Source organism: Bactrocera latifrons, unplaced genomic scaffold (assembly GCF_001853355.1).
Source record: "Bactrocera latifrons isolate USDA-ARS-PBARC rearing strain unplaced genomic scaffold, ASM185335v1 scaffold_3, whole genome shotgun sequence".
Taxonomy (NCBI): domain Eukaryota; kingdom Metazoa; phylum Arthropoda; class Insecta; order Diptera; family Tephritidae; genus Bactrocera; species Bactrocera latifrons.
Window position 1 is genome coordinate 2,374,923 of NW_017536629.1, and position 14,235 is coordinate 2,389,157.

At 37.1% G+C, this 14,235-nt stretch overlaps 2 protein-coding genes across 3 annotated transcripts; one reads left to right on the forward strand and one right to left on the reverse strand.

The window, feature by feature from the left end:
- Positions 1-111: 111 nt before the first annotated feature.
- On the reverse strand, positions 112-1,168 carry LOC108970390 (DNA-directed RNA polymerase II subunit RPB1-like). Its single transcript, XM_018935728.1, has 2 exons — positions 1,077-1,168; positions 112-1,021 (listed from the first exon to the last, which is right to left on the reverse strand). Exons 1-2 carry the CDS (start codon positions 1,087-1,089, stop codon positions 228-230), a joined length of 807 nt encoding a protein of 268 aa, XP_018791273.1. The 5' UTR covers positions 1,090-1,168; the 3' UTR covers positions 112-227.
- Positions 1,169-1,868: 700 nt separating this feature from the next.
- On the forward strand, positions 1,869-11,969 carry LOC108970495 (WD repeat-containing protein 20). 2 transcript variants are annotated; one of them, XM_018935928.1, is made up of 5 exons: positions 1,869-3,141; positions 9,452-9,640; positions 9,711-10,905; positions 10,963-11,615; positions 11,689-11,969. In XM_018935928.1, the coding sequence occupies exons 1-5, from the start codon at positions 2,605-2,607 to the stop codon at positions 11,749-11,751; spliced, it is 2,637 nt and encodes an 878-aa protein (XP_018791473.1). In that variant the 5' UTR covers positions 1,869-2,604; the 3' UTR covers positions 11,752-11,969. The 2 variants fall into 2 exon arrangements, with proteins under 2 accessions (XP_018791473.1, XP_018791472.1); XM_018935927.1 differs by having other exon boundaries at positions 1,869-2,468; positions 2,521-3,141; positions 9,711-11,615.
- The last annotated feature ends 2,266 nt before the right edge of the window (positions 11,970-14,235 follow it).

Sequence of the window (14,235 nt, forward strand, 5' to 3'; positions counted from 1 at the left end):
ATATTCTTAGACTGCCATCTTCGACTCTCCATCAATTTTAAGAAAGTCACTTCTACTTGGCTGTAGTTGCAGCGGCGTGAAGAAGTTAGAAAAAATCACGGACCAAAAGACTTTAATTCACCAGCACCAAATGTAATAACTTTTTAATAAAATTAATACGAATACATATTTATATAAAAGTCAAGCCCTGAAACTCTTCTCTAAGTTCCTCTGGATAGTCGATCAGTTTAAGCGTTGGGAATTCCTGGGTATTGTGGTCGTGGTGAAATCATTGGATGTGGTGTATTCAGTACCTGTTGAGACTGCGGCGATAGATGTGGCGAACTCCAGACCAAAGGAGACTGTGGCGGCTGCGCAAAAGGCTGCGAGGGTTGAGCAGGATGCACAATCTGGGGAGACGGTGACGGCTGCGGTGGTAGTGGACCTAGAAAGTGCGGCTTCATAGATAGCTGTGGTTGTGAGAACGGACTTGTTGATACTAGGGATTGCTGCGATGCTTGAGAATATAACGGACTTGTTGCCACTAGGGATTGCGGCGACGCTTGAGAATATAATGGACTTGTGGGCACAAATGCTTGCGCCGCTGCATAAGGATATAACGGACTTGAAGGTACTAGATTTTGCTGCGGTCCTCCTGGATAAAGCGGACTTATTGGTGATAAAGCTTGTGGCGTTGGTTGTGGATATAACTGCTGGGGATATAATGACGAAGGCTGTGACTCCGTTTGTATGCACATAACACCAGTGGGACAACTAGGCGGATACACTGGCACCTCCCATTTCCAATATCGCCACGGAATGCAACGACCCAAACTCTGTTGGAAGGCGGTAACATCGGGACAACTCTCGCCTAGCGGCTCCAAATCTAAACCAATGCAACGCCAATAACGCATCGGATCCCAAAAGTTTCTATACACATTACCGATTTCACCCGGCGTCTTGCAACCCGGCTTGCCATCGTACGTGCTGCTCGACGCATAGCAAAGGCTGGCACTAAGCGCAAGGAGCAGCGGTATGTGGCCTGCAAAATGTTAACATTTCTGTGGTAAAAGTTATTTACAATAAAATTCACTCACTTGTAAACTGCATCGTTAACTGCAAATCCCGTTGGATGCGCCAAGTAGCATTAGCTTTGAATGACCACGCGGGTGTCACCTGTAAACATTTTATATGCTGAAGACTTTTTTACGAAGAAGACTATCTTATTTTTTATTTTTATAAATATCTTTGCTTAGTTCAATGTAAGTCCCCGGTTGTGTAACAAATAGGCAAATATTAATATGAAAGAAAGTTATACAGGAATGTGTCTATATGTATGTATTTGTATTGTATTGTGTATTGCAAAGGCAAACTTCTTACACTGACTGATTAGCTCTGTCAATGCCATTGAGCACTGTCTCTTCGTTATTTGCTCAATACATACTAACTGATTCCCTTCTACCCTTTAATACAACATTTTTCTATAAATAAGAAAAATTCTTCGATTTAGATATCTACAAAAAATCGAAGATGTGAAATTAACGATGAACATAGCGTGCATTACCGATAAGCGAGTGAGCCAGAGAATGTAAAACATGTTTAAAATATCTTTTAAGTTCTCTGAGTGAGCATCGTAGTCGTCACTTGGACTTGAAAAACACTTGTGAATTCATAACCAAACTTCTCGTCCAACAAAAATACCAGCTGCGCCACCTGCATGTGAAACTAATAATATTTCGCGCCACCTGTTGACGCATAGCTATGCACTTGTCGTTAAGCAACATTTGATGTCACCTGTTCCGGGGAATGTTGCACGGCAACATTCTGCTCTGCTGTCAAATCGGAGAATTTATCAGAAAACTGTCAAATTAGCGAGAAATGTCAATTAGAAAATAAGAAAAAATTAGAATGAAAGTAAAAACGCAAGAAATCGACGGAAAATTGTGAAAAAGTGCAAAAAGTTCTAATTACAAATAGCGGTGGACTAAGTGATTACAATAAATTAAATAATCCAATTGGTAACCGAAAATTTACGTCACATTTGTGTGTAATAAAAAATGAGACTTCGTCGTGTGGTCGATTTTGAAATTATAAGAATGAAAATGCATATAGTGTGAAAAGCGAAAAGAAAATTCCTCCCAACAACAAATGCAGCAGTGGCAAAGCAGCTTATACGGCCGCGCCCCCAAGCCCACTTTCTGCCAGGAAGAATAGCACTGGTGGTCATAGTGATTCCCTTACAAAAGAAAATTCTTATATCGCGTTACATATAAATCGTGAAACAAGTTTAGTTAATAGCAAAAGTTACGAATTTTACAATTACAAATAAATAACTTGCAAGTGTATTAGCATTCCTTTATTATATTGTGTTGTCGAGTGGTTGTGTGTGATCAAACGATTAGAGGATAGCAAGCCAGTGGCGAGTGCCACAAGAGCTGTGACGACAACGAGTCGGTCGGTGGGTTAAGGTGGAGGAGGTTTGCTAAAAGGTATTTGAACAACTTTTCGCCAAAGCCACCCACTTACCTACTTTAACACTAGCACATTAGCTGAAAACAATCAGCCGCTTGCGTAGTCGGCTAATACAACCTTCAGCAAGTCAAAACAAATATTAGATTCAGAGTAATGGCCGCACAACTCGATCCGAATGTCAAGGACGACTTGAAGACTCAGTTCGTGACGCTTGAAGGCACCTACCGGTTACTCACGCTGTCTGAGTACTCCCGTCCAAATCGTGTTGGCTATAATACCAATCAAAGTTCACCGCAAGTGCGTGTTTCCATTGTGTCGCTGCCTAATAATAACCCGTGTCCAAATACAATAAGTGGTACGAGCGGTGGTGGTAGCACCGCTGTAGCTGGCTCTATAAATGGCAATGTGAATGGTTCTGCAACAAATAATTCCAAAGGAAGTGGTGATGGTTCTGCGAATGGTAGCAATGCGTCCGCCACTGGTTCTTTAGTGAATGGTCAACAACAGGCTGCTTACGGTGTGCCAGCTACCATGGATGCGCGACTTGGTGCGGGCATTTCTATGCATACAATGATCAACGGTGGATCGGATGGACAAAATGGTCTGGCTAGTCAAATCTATGGAGGTGATAGGATTTGTTTCAATTTCGGCAGGGAATTATACGTTTATGCATTTAGAGGAGTGAAAAAGGTAAATGACTTGTAACAGTAAAACAATAAAAAAAAATCATAAAGTTTATGTTTGTAGTTCGTAGATAATAAATGAAAACGATTATTAGTAGAATCTTTTTATGATGCCGTAGCTGAGTTTCGGGCTCTAAATGCGATTACACAATCATAAGGCGCATCCATACGTACCACCTTTTCATTTTAAAAGTAACACCGCCATTCTTCTTCTCTACTTCTATTAAAAGTCTGAGTATAAATTAAACACGAATTTAAATAAATAACAAACACACTTCTTATCTTATCTAATGCGCGTCTGTCGCTGCTGCATACCGACATTTCATCTGCAAAGCAGAGAGCGCCATTCACACAACTCCCATAGTCACACCATGGACGATCGCCAAATGTTAACACACTACCAAAGTGTTGTTGTTTTGATTCATGCTGTTTGCTGCAAGTTGCAACCAATTGTCACTGGTAGTGGCTGGGATAATGTTAAATTGCTCGTGTAGTACGCAAATATAAAGTCAAAGAACAAACCTGCAAAAATACGAATGTGCTAGATTCACACAGAAAGACAGATGTTGTCATAAATATCAGCAAAACAAACTGCTGTAATATGAAATTAAATGAATTTGCTTGGTATAAAATTGAAAAAGCAAAACAACTGCAGTGCTTGTGGCAAATGAAATTGAAATATAACGAGTTTGTTTACTCATTGCAACGTATACATATGTGTGATTGTGGATAAAAATGCATTCAAATGATTTGCAAACAATCGGTTAATTTGTCGGGCAATTGTTGTGCGGCTAGCGGTTGTGTGCAGCAGCTAACCACTTTGCTCGATTAGTCGTGTGCTCTGCCACAACAACAAAAAAAGTCATTCGCTGTAAACGATGCTCTAAAGCGGCATCTAATAGGCAATGTTTTGGGTGATCGAGAAATTACAAATTGAAATTTACCGGCATGCTTGTTTGAGCTTATACCTGCCGCGAGACTTGTTACCGTAAAGGAAAACATCTATGTATTTGTTTACAAAGATATTTTTAATATTTTACATTGCTTGTTTTTATACCCTTCACAGGGAATATTAAGACTGATAGCAAGTTTGTAACAGAGATAAGGAGTCTTCAGAGGCCTTATAAAATATATAAATAAATGTTCAGTAAAACGAGATAAGATATAAGTATTTCCGTTAGCTTTTGAGAATCGATATGATATTTTGCACACGTTCTTTTTACCCCTTTAAAGTAGCTTCCTGCTCATTTATTGGATCACTTTAGTATGTAGCTTCCATACACACTGATCGATCTAATGTTGTTTATATAGAAAAACTCTTTTTATATTGAAAACTTTTTTATTTGACCAAAAATAAAATTAGTATCCACGCTAACGATATATTATGCAAAAAAATTATGTAGATCAGAGTAGCATAGCATATATGTAGCTGCCAAAGTTAGTTTTTTTTTTAGTTATAAAATTTTTTTTTTTTTTTAATTAAACGGAAAGATTTAAACAACGACATCGTTTTTTCTTTTACGAAAATATTTTATTTATAAAATTTATTTTATTTGTAACATACAAAAAAAACACTCATAAAATCAAATTCAGAAATTATCTAACGTTCAGTTTTACTATGGCAAACTTTTCAATTGAATATACTTAATTGATTCTCAAGCAGTCGCGTTGAATTTGCTCAATTTTTATTCAATTCAATTTCTTACATACACTCAAGTACATATAAATAATTACACCAACATTTATTGGACGTTTGTCACTACGTTTGTTGCTGTAGCAGTAAAATTTCGATATCTGCATGGATGTGATTTAGCGATAGGCTCTGAAAACACTGGGTGGATCAATGAAGAAGAGGGGTTTGATAAGATTTTACAGATCCTACAGAGATGTGCGTATATAATGCATATGTAATTTTTATTCCGATAAAAATTTCCATTCAAACTCCGAAATATGGTAGTAATACACAAACTTGTTCTGATAATAATCGTTAGTCGCCGTGTTAGTATTTATAGAACACTTGCAAGGAGGTTAGTTTGTTTAAAGTGTTGTCCAGTACGTTGCCCCATTTATGATGACACTTCTATTTCGATAGGGTGCATACATACAAAAGAATACATACATTTATACAATACATATGTATACAGTAATATGTTTACCCTACTACTGAGCAACTGGCGCGTGTTTGAGACATTGTAAACGCTGGTGGCCATAGCGCGCCGTTGCCATCAACAACAATTTAATTCCGAATTGTAACAATAAAAGTGGCAAGTGCAGTAAAGTATTTACATATGTACATATGTATGTACGCACATACAATAAGTACATTTACGTAGCTGCGACTGCAAAAACGCCAATTGAATACAACTACATTCACCGAATGCACTTGTGCAAATGTAGACATGGCAGTCGTCGGTGGGCATTAATACTATAACTACCCAGAAGCAACAATGATACTCAAATGAGCAGTGACAACACTCGGCTGTGTCACACTGAACTCTTACGCAACAATTATAAAGATAATCGCCACGAATCAAACTTAAACTTGACAGTTCTTATGATCGCGTATATTGATGGTGACGGCGGTGGGTGCTGCCGCTGTTGAATGTCGCTATTGCTGATCATGAAGTTCTTGCCGTTTATGGCAGTCATAGCGTCTTCAAGCGTGATATCAGAAACTCTCGGTGGTAATGTGATCGACAAGAAAGGGGAAAAACACAACTTTTTATTATATAATATTCAAGTACTCGTCTTCACCGTAATATGTTTTAATCAAATAAGTCTATGTAGGTAGTTGTGTGTTCCTTTGTTTACAATTTCGCTTGTGGGTTTTACTTCACATAGAAGCTACAAAATTCGTTTTTTAGTTTCATCTAGAGCTTAAAGCAACAAGCTGAACTTGCTTGAATGCAGTTGTAAGCAGTTGATTGTAACTAGTCGCATTAGGGTGGTAGTATATTTTTGATTACGGTAGTGGATATATAATATTACCACAATCCTAAATGTTTTAAAAAAGATCATTAATTGTTAAGAGAAATATTAATGCCCGGTTTCACATTTCATACTTAAGTTATGCTTAAGTACTGAAATTTGTTTTGAATTGTTTTGAAGTTTCAGCTATTTTCATAAGAAAACTAATTTAAGAAATTTTTTGTGAATAAAATATGGAATCGGATTGGGATTTCCAGCAGTTCCAATAGTTGCTCCGACTGGCTAGCGGTGAAATTCGGGTTCTCTTGTTGTTTTCATCCATTTTCGATAGAAATTTTCTAGTGAATTTGTGTATTGTCTGTTATAATTTAAATATTTCAAACATATTTTTATGGATGATATTTGTAAAACATATGTTACCCATAACGTTGCCATATATCATAATAATATTTTATAGAAATTAAAAAGTGACTGTAAAACGCAAACGACTACTCAGTCTGTAACAATTCTTAGCTAAGATTTTATTTAGGCACCACGAATTAAGTATGGACTGTGTAGTTGTCGTACAAAATGGCCAATCTAAATCAAGTCCTTGTATGGAAAACTTTTTTACTTTAGAAGGAAAATTGTCAGGTGGGATTGAACTATAAATAAAATAATTAAATAAATAAAAATTATATCTAAATATTAAAAAAAAAAATTCAAGAAACAAAAAGTAGTTTTTGTATTAGAACCGATTATGCACATTAAAAAAAAAAACATCATAGGTGGCACCCTAATGTACCCTATACAACTTCATGGGTATATGATACCGTAAACGTTTTTTTGTTCACACCCTTAGTTCATTTTGTACTTTGAAAATTTTCTAAACTAATTATGTAAACGAACAAATGAAGTGGGTTCATATATCTATGGTGTAGAAGCATAAGTATATACATACATATATACAAATATTTTCTTTAATCTAATATTATTAGTGTATAATCTCTTCGCTTTGCATGTATCCACTTTTGACGTTATGGCCATATTCGCATATCATAATTACAGTTGAGACGCCACAAAATAAGTAAATACATATGTATAGATATTTTATATAGAGGCACACTTGTCTATTTCTGGAGCGATAATACTAGTAGATATATCATACGTCAAAGATTAATGAATTGAAGGTTGCGTGCTTGCGGCCGGTTCCATCCAGCTGTAGAAGTAAGCTAAGCATTTCTCTTTTATTTAGGTGTTAGGTGTTTTCGGGATTGTACGCGAGAGGGGAGGGCAGGCGCCCAGCTGGTTTTGTGCTTTTCTCATTGTGTGAAATATTTATTTTGTTTTATGTTGGTGCAAATAACCGTTTGTGTTTTTAATGATAAATAAATTATATTTATAAACATTCTACTATAAATAATATTTTCCAAAAATAGAATAAAGGCTTTACAATTACCGCTTGGCCAATCTTTGAAAAGATAAGTACAAGAAAGTTACTTTTAAAGCTCAACAAAACTGTTTACTTTCCTATTAGGAAATTTCCGAGTCACCGGAAGGGAACTATCACATAAATTTATTTAATAAAGACCTTGATGTCGTCTAGTGCGTGTATGTTAAGAAAGTTAAGCTGTCAAAAGGATTTCATTTGTGATTATAAATTATGTTTTGGTTGTTGTAGTAGTAGAAAAAATTTCTGAAGTTATTTCGAGTCATGGCAAAGAGTTGACAGTCCTTGGCCGGATAAAAATGCGGGTGCGTTTCGATTTATTAGAACCCACGTGGGAGCGGATTATGAAATATATCTTGATCCACAGTAACACATTTTTCAAGAATTTTAAGCTATTTTTAAGTAAGCGCATTATATTGTATTTTTTTTTTTTTTTGTATATTGTATTTATTTGTTATCCACACCTCATATGAAACGCTTTTCAACGCGTTGACACCGTTATTAGTTATCGATTAACTAATTTATCAACTCAAAAATTGCGCTAATTAATTTTTTATACCCACATACATATGAAGACGAATATTGTATGTTTCTGTATTAGGAAGTAAAAACTCGCGAATTGCTTACTCTTTCAATTGTAATTAGTTAATAAATGAGGCATCAAATAATTACAGACTTTACTTTCACCGACGGCATTATCATATTGTGATGAATTAGCTGAAAACAGTTCGCAAATGCAAATCATGAATTCTACATTACTTAAGCGGTGATTTAAGATAACACCAGAGCTTCTGTGATTATATCATAAACCTCTATATATTTATTAAATAATTTTTCTTTCACTATTAGAACGATCGTAAGATGTTGATGTTAGTTTTTATCACAATGACAGTGCAAAAAAATTATTTGTGATGACAAAAATTTATAAATCAAAGTAATATTAATCTTTTTTTGTAACAGTCACAATACTCAGTAAATATGAAAGCATAATGTTAATAATATCAGAAGATCACGTTTTTAAATTGATTGACTTTCTATTGGTAAGTAACTTTGTAGAGTTTTAGTGTCAGGTTACAATGTGGTAGGCGATAATGAGCTGGCCAACCAGCTTCCCCGCTCTTGTTGTTATTATAGCGGTAGAAAACATTGCTGATATTAATTCGGGTCCGTTCCGGTTACTTAGACCCGACTGTCGTCCATATACCATGAAGGACCTGCTCCGCAAAGAAGAGTGAAATGCAAAGCAATGGCAACAACTCACAGACATGCGTCAGGCAAAGCTAATAACTTATAACCTTGTGCTTATAACCTGAGTTAAAATGTTTAATCACCCTCCCGAGAGACAAATATAACTGATTAGCGTGATGAGCTAAGTCGCTTTAGACATGTCCGTCCATTTCTATATGTGCGAAATTTCGCACACACATTCCTCCCCCAAAAAGCAATCGGAATCGCCGATATTGCACCATTTTGGTAACATTCCCACAACTGTCGGGTCTACATAACCGGAACAGACGCTGAATTTGTTTCCGGTCTGGGACGTGAACTCGGTAGAATTCTGCCACTACAAAAACGACAACAACAACCACTTTTGTATATAGCTGACATACAAACTAATCGATCCGATTCTTGCCGGGATTTGTGAACATATCTTTACAAAATTTGGCAAAGCTTATTGTTTAAGGAAACACAATAATCTCAACAACAACAATCTCTGCAGAAGTAGTTTAGATCGGATCAAAATAGAATATACTTAACTTAAAAACATTGACGTAAGCAACTTGTCAAAAGTTAATTTAAATATATACACACATCTTTACAAATAACCAATAATAATTTTTTTTTTTGTTTCTTTGTTGACTAACTAAAGCACATACTTCAATTAAATACTTATAAAGTTTTGTAATTTTGTTAATCGTAAGTAAAGAAATTGAACTTAAATGTTTATTATTTTTTATAGGGTGCAGAAATGACCAAACCGATCGACAAGAAGTTCTATAAAGGCACCAATCCGAGTTGTCATGACTTCAACGCGACCACAGCCACGTCGACTGGCGCGCCACTGCTCGTAGGTTTCACCACAGGGCAAATCCAGCTTGTCTCCCCACAGCCAGGACCACGTGAGCTACGCAAGCTATACAATGAAGAGGTATACATATATAATATAAATAATAGCTTAAAAATAAGAACAAAATAATGAGTTAAACTTTTGATTTCAGCGGCTGATTGACAAGACCAAAGTGACATGCCTGAAATGGTTACCGAATTCACCGAATTTATTTTTGGCTTCGCATGCATCAGGCAATCTGTATTTATACAACGAGGACCTCCCCTGCACACCGACTGCGCCCAACTATCAGCCCTTTAAAATGGGCGACGGCTATACAATACTCACCTGCAAATCGAAATCGACGCGTAATCCACTATACAAATGGATATTCAACACCGAGAATTGCTGCATCAACGAGTTTTGCTTCTCGCCATGTGGTTCCAATTTGGCCATCGTCTCGCAGGATGGCTTCCTGCGTGTCTTTCACTATGACACCATGGAATTGCTGGGCATAGCGCGTTCCTATTTCGGTGGCTTTTTGTGTGTGTGTTGGTCGCCAGATGGCAAATATATTGTGGTCGGCGGTGAAGATGACCTGGTGACGGTGTGGTCGCTGCACGAACGACGTGTAGTGGCACGCGGTCAAGGTCATCGTTCATGGGTATCCGTGGTGGCATTTGATCCCTACACCACATCGTACACCAACTGGGATGGCGGTGACTTTTCCGACGACGAAAATCAAATGAACGAATACGGCATTGGGCGAGAAGCGCGTTTCTCGGCCGATTCAACGGCCAATGGCTTCGATTACATACCCGGTGTCAGTAGCATTGCGCATGAGAAAAACTCCACACCGAATCATACACGACAGCGGCCACACTCAGCATCGTTTCGTTCGGATGCATCGTCATCGGCGGCGCTGGCACCGGACAAACTGGCGATAAGCTATCGTCTGGGCTCGGTCAGTCAGGATACGCAGATTTGTCTGTGGGACATAACAGAGGATGTGCTGAGACACCCATTGTCTCTGCGTCAACGAGTCAATAGTGTTAATTTGAACGATACTAGTTATATGAACGGCGGTATCGATGCGGATGGCATCAAAGTGATACGGCCAATAGCCATAGGTAATATATCGGCACCTTTCTCACCACCACAACACACCAGCAGTCCAACGAAAGAAACAGTAGCGCCTGAGAACAACAGCAACAGCAGCTCAAGTAAATTTTCTACAGCGAATTGTACCATATCATCGCAATCGTCGAACGCCAACACGCCACCGGATGAGGCAATGCCGGCCGGCAGCAATATAACAGGGAATAACAACAAAGCGAACAATACGAACAATAAGGCGAATGCAACAGGTAACTCAATAAAATTTCCCAACTGCATCAGTGCCACCAAATCGGACTCCATTGAAGGTAACAACAAGGACACCGCATCGAGTGTCTCCACGTCCGGCTACAACAGCAAGAACTCGAATAGTTCCACCAAGTCTTCAGATTCGAGCGTCTCGGCATTCAACAGCCTCACGCAGCGCTTTTCGAATTTCAGCTTTCTTAGCAACTCGGACAAGAAGACGACCTCCTCAATAACTGGTTCCTTTGATGCGTCACAAATTGCGGCGACGCATCGCACACATCGCAAGGGCATGAGTCTGCTCAAGTCCAACAACCAAACGAATAACAGCAATCACAACCACCAAACATATGGTGCGGGCAGCAGCACGACAGCCAGCGGCAACGACCACAACAATAGTGGCGGCGGCGGCATTGGCAGCAGCAGCACGACGGCGCATAGCTTCGGTTCACTTAAACTGGGCAAATCCAATACACATTCACACAGCTCATCGCTGAGCGCAGCATCCAATGCTGTAGTGGCTTCCTACGATCCCATGAAACTGATCGGCACACCCTCGTGTCCACGCTTCGACGAATGCCCACTGCTCGAGCCGCTGATATGCAAGAAAATCGCGCACGAGCGACTCTCGGCGTTGATATTTCGCGAAGATTGCTTCCTAACCGCGTGCCAAGATGGCTTTATCTACACATGGGCGCGACCCGGCTATGCAACCGTAAGTATGCATAAAATATGTACGCAAATGTTGTGCACATCATATGTTTTTGTTTTTGTACCACAACCTATAGCAAAATGTACCACAGCATTTATCACCAAGTCAAGTGGCGCCTCCCGGTGGTACGGTAATATAGTTCGATAAAATAAATATGAACAACTATGCACAGAATCGCAAAAGGAGCAGTCGCATGTCATTGGAAACGCCGGAATAAATTTACCAACTCATGCGCGCGCCGGCCCAAGTCACAAAGTGAACGTTGTTGAAAGTGCGTAGATTTAAACTGGTGTGGCTGGTGTGAAATTTATGCATGCAAAATACACTTGGAAAGTAAAAAAAGAAAGAAAATCAGAAGCAACATTTATATATAAACAAAACATACAAAAATACCATTTAAACGTCATTTAAAATGACGTCGATAAAACTATAAACCTATTTTCAAATATTCCACTGTAATTAGCATAAATATATAATATATACAAGCAAAGTATGTAAAACAATACTATTATGCATATAAATATATTAAATATTTTTAGTAATCTTTAAGTCAACTTGTTGAAAGCAAAAACAAAGATATAAAATAACGAAAATGGAATGAAACAACAAAACAGGAAAACAAAAACAAATAAAACATTAATTTAATACTAAGGTATGCAAATAGTGAGCACACACTTACACACATACACACCATAACGAATAGCAAACGCGTACCCACAAGAAATTCACTAAACAAAAAATCTGCAGCGAAAGAAAAGAAGCTGGCAAAAGCAAGCTGTTTAGATTGCTTTAGAAAGCAGCGTACGGAGCGTCAGCTACGCTCCAGCGTCCACTTCAGTGCACACAAAGTCGTACATATATTTCTAGTGACTATTTCGTAGTGTGTAATTGTGTTTGTGCGGTGAATTTTGTTATATTACAAAAATATATGTATGTATATGCGAAATGCAGTAGAACTGAAACTTTGAACGATTAAAAGCAGTCGCTTGTTCAAATCGAATGTAGTATAGTAAACTAAATAGATTTCATAATTAGCCACGCCGCCGCATACACTCACACACACAGAAATGTGTCCATCTGCAGGTATTTCACGTCACAAAGTACGCAAAGCGTTAATTGTTAAAGTTATAGCCAGTGCTTTGCACGCCTCCTGCTCCTCCTGCGTCGAGGTGCGCTACAGCGCAGCAATGCTTCAGGGCTCGCGCTGCAAGCCGACATAGCGCAACTTAATGTTGTTGCCGGCGAGTTAAAGTTGTTGTTTCCGTGTTTATTGCAAATCATTTCGAACCGTTTTTGCTTAACTAATTTAATTGAATATTATTTTCCATGTTGTAGTATCCTAGTATCCTAGAGAAATCGCTTTAATTATAAAATGTGCATTACTAGTAGTTTATGTTGGGCAACGCTATGTTAATAATGTGTTATAAATATATAAAACAAAAACAAAAACAAAAAAGAAGAAACAATAATGAATTCATATAACTTGTATGTTTGTATATACTGTATGTATGCTATATATAAATATTATATATAGTATATATGTTTTTGATTTTATGCTCTTATTTATGTATGTATTAAAGTCATATCATTAAAATTGCAAATTTATTGATTAGTTGTAGTGCGTTGGAAGGTGATGTAGTGGCGTCTCGTCGAGGAGCAGTTCGGTACGTGCGACGATTGCTTATTGGGTGAATTTGTATGGCTACTGTTAATAAGTTAAAGAGCGTTAATTACAGGGAGATAGAGCGTGAGAGAGCGAAAGCGCGTGTGAAAATTGTTAAACGCTGTTTTTTTTTTTTATTATTTAAGTTTTTGCTTAAGTGTATGTACATTTATGATAACAAAAAATATAGAAATTATAAAAAAAATACAGTGCTGTGGTGACTTTAAAATCTTGATTTAACTAGCTTCTTCTTAATATTTTCGTTAATAACGGGCTTTCAACATTTTTCGACAACTACAAGTGCTCTAATTCAGTTAATTGCGTGTAGTAAGGAACTTTCTCGTTTTTGTTTGCAATATTATTCTTGTAGCTTTTATGGAGACCCGACTGCCGAAAACATTATTTACAGTTGAACTTCCCTAACTCGAATCACCGTAATGCACAAAATAACTTCGTGCCAGAGAGAGATATCAGGTTATGAAAAGAAATTTGTACGAAATTTTACTCCTTTTTCCAATTCAAGAGTACGTGTTAGGGAAAATTTTAAGTTGTAAAAGTTTGAGTTATGAAAGTTCAATATTTGTTTAAATTACTGTTATTATTTATAAATTATTTTCTTTTTTATAAAACAACTTCGACAAGCAAGCCAAATAACGGTTAAAGGGTTATATTCACTTCCAAGTAAAAAAAAAACGGGTTTTAATAAGCATTTTATTTAATATATAATTTTTTTTTTTGTAAATTTCAACATATTTTGAATTTGTTTAATAATAAAAAAACAATAACTAAATTTCATGAAAACACAATGAGAATCGTAGTATGTTAGTGTTATGCTTAAATTTAAAAAAAAATAAATTAAAAATTAATTCACAGAATTTAAGTAATTTATAATCTTCGCTTTATTTTTTGTTTTTTAATATTACTATCATAATAATAATAAAAATTATTTAAAAAAAAATC

Coding starts and splice junctions, on each gene's coding strand:
- LOC108970495 (XM_018935927.1), top strand. CDS start 2,605: ATGGCCGCACAACTCGATCCGAATGTCAAGGACGACTTGAAGACTCAG. Junction 3,142..9,451: donor CATTTAGAGGAGTGAAAAAG/GTAAATGACTTG, acceptor TATTTTTTATAG/GGTGCAGAAATGACCAAACC. Junction 9,641..9,710: donor GCAAGCTATACAATGAAGAG/GTATACATATAT, acceptor TTTTGATTTCAG/CGGCTGATTGACAAGACCAA.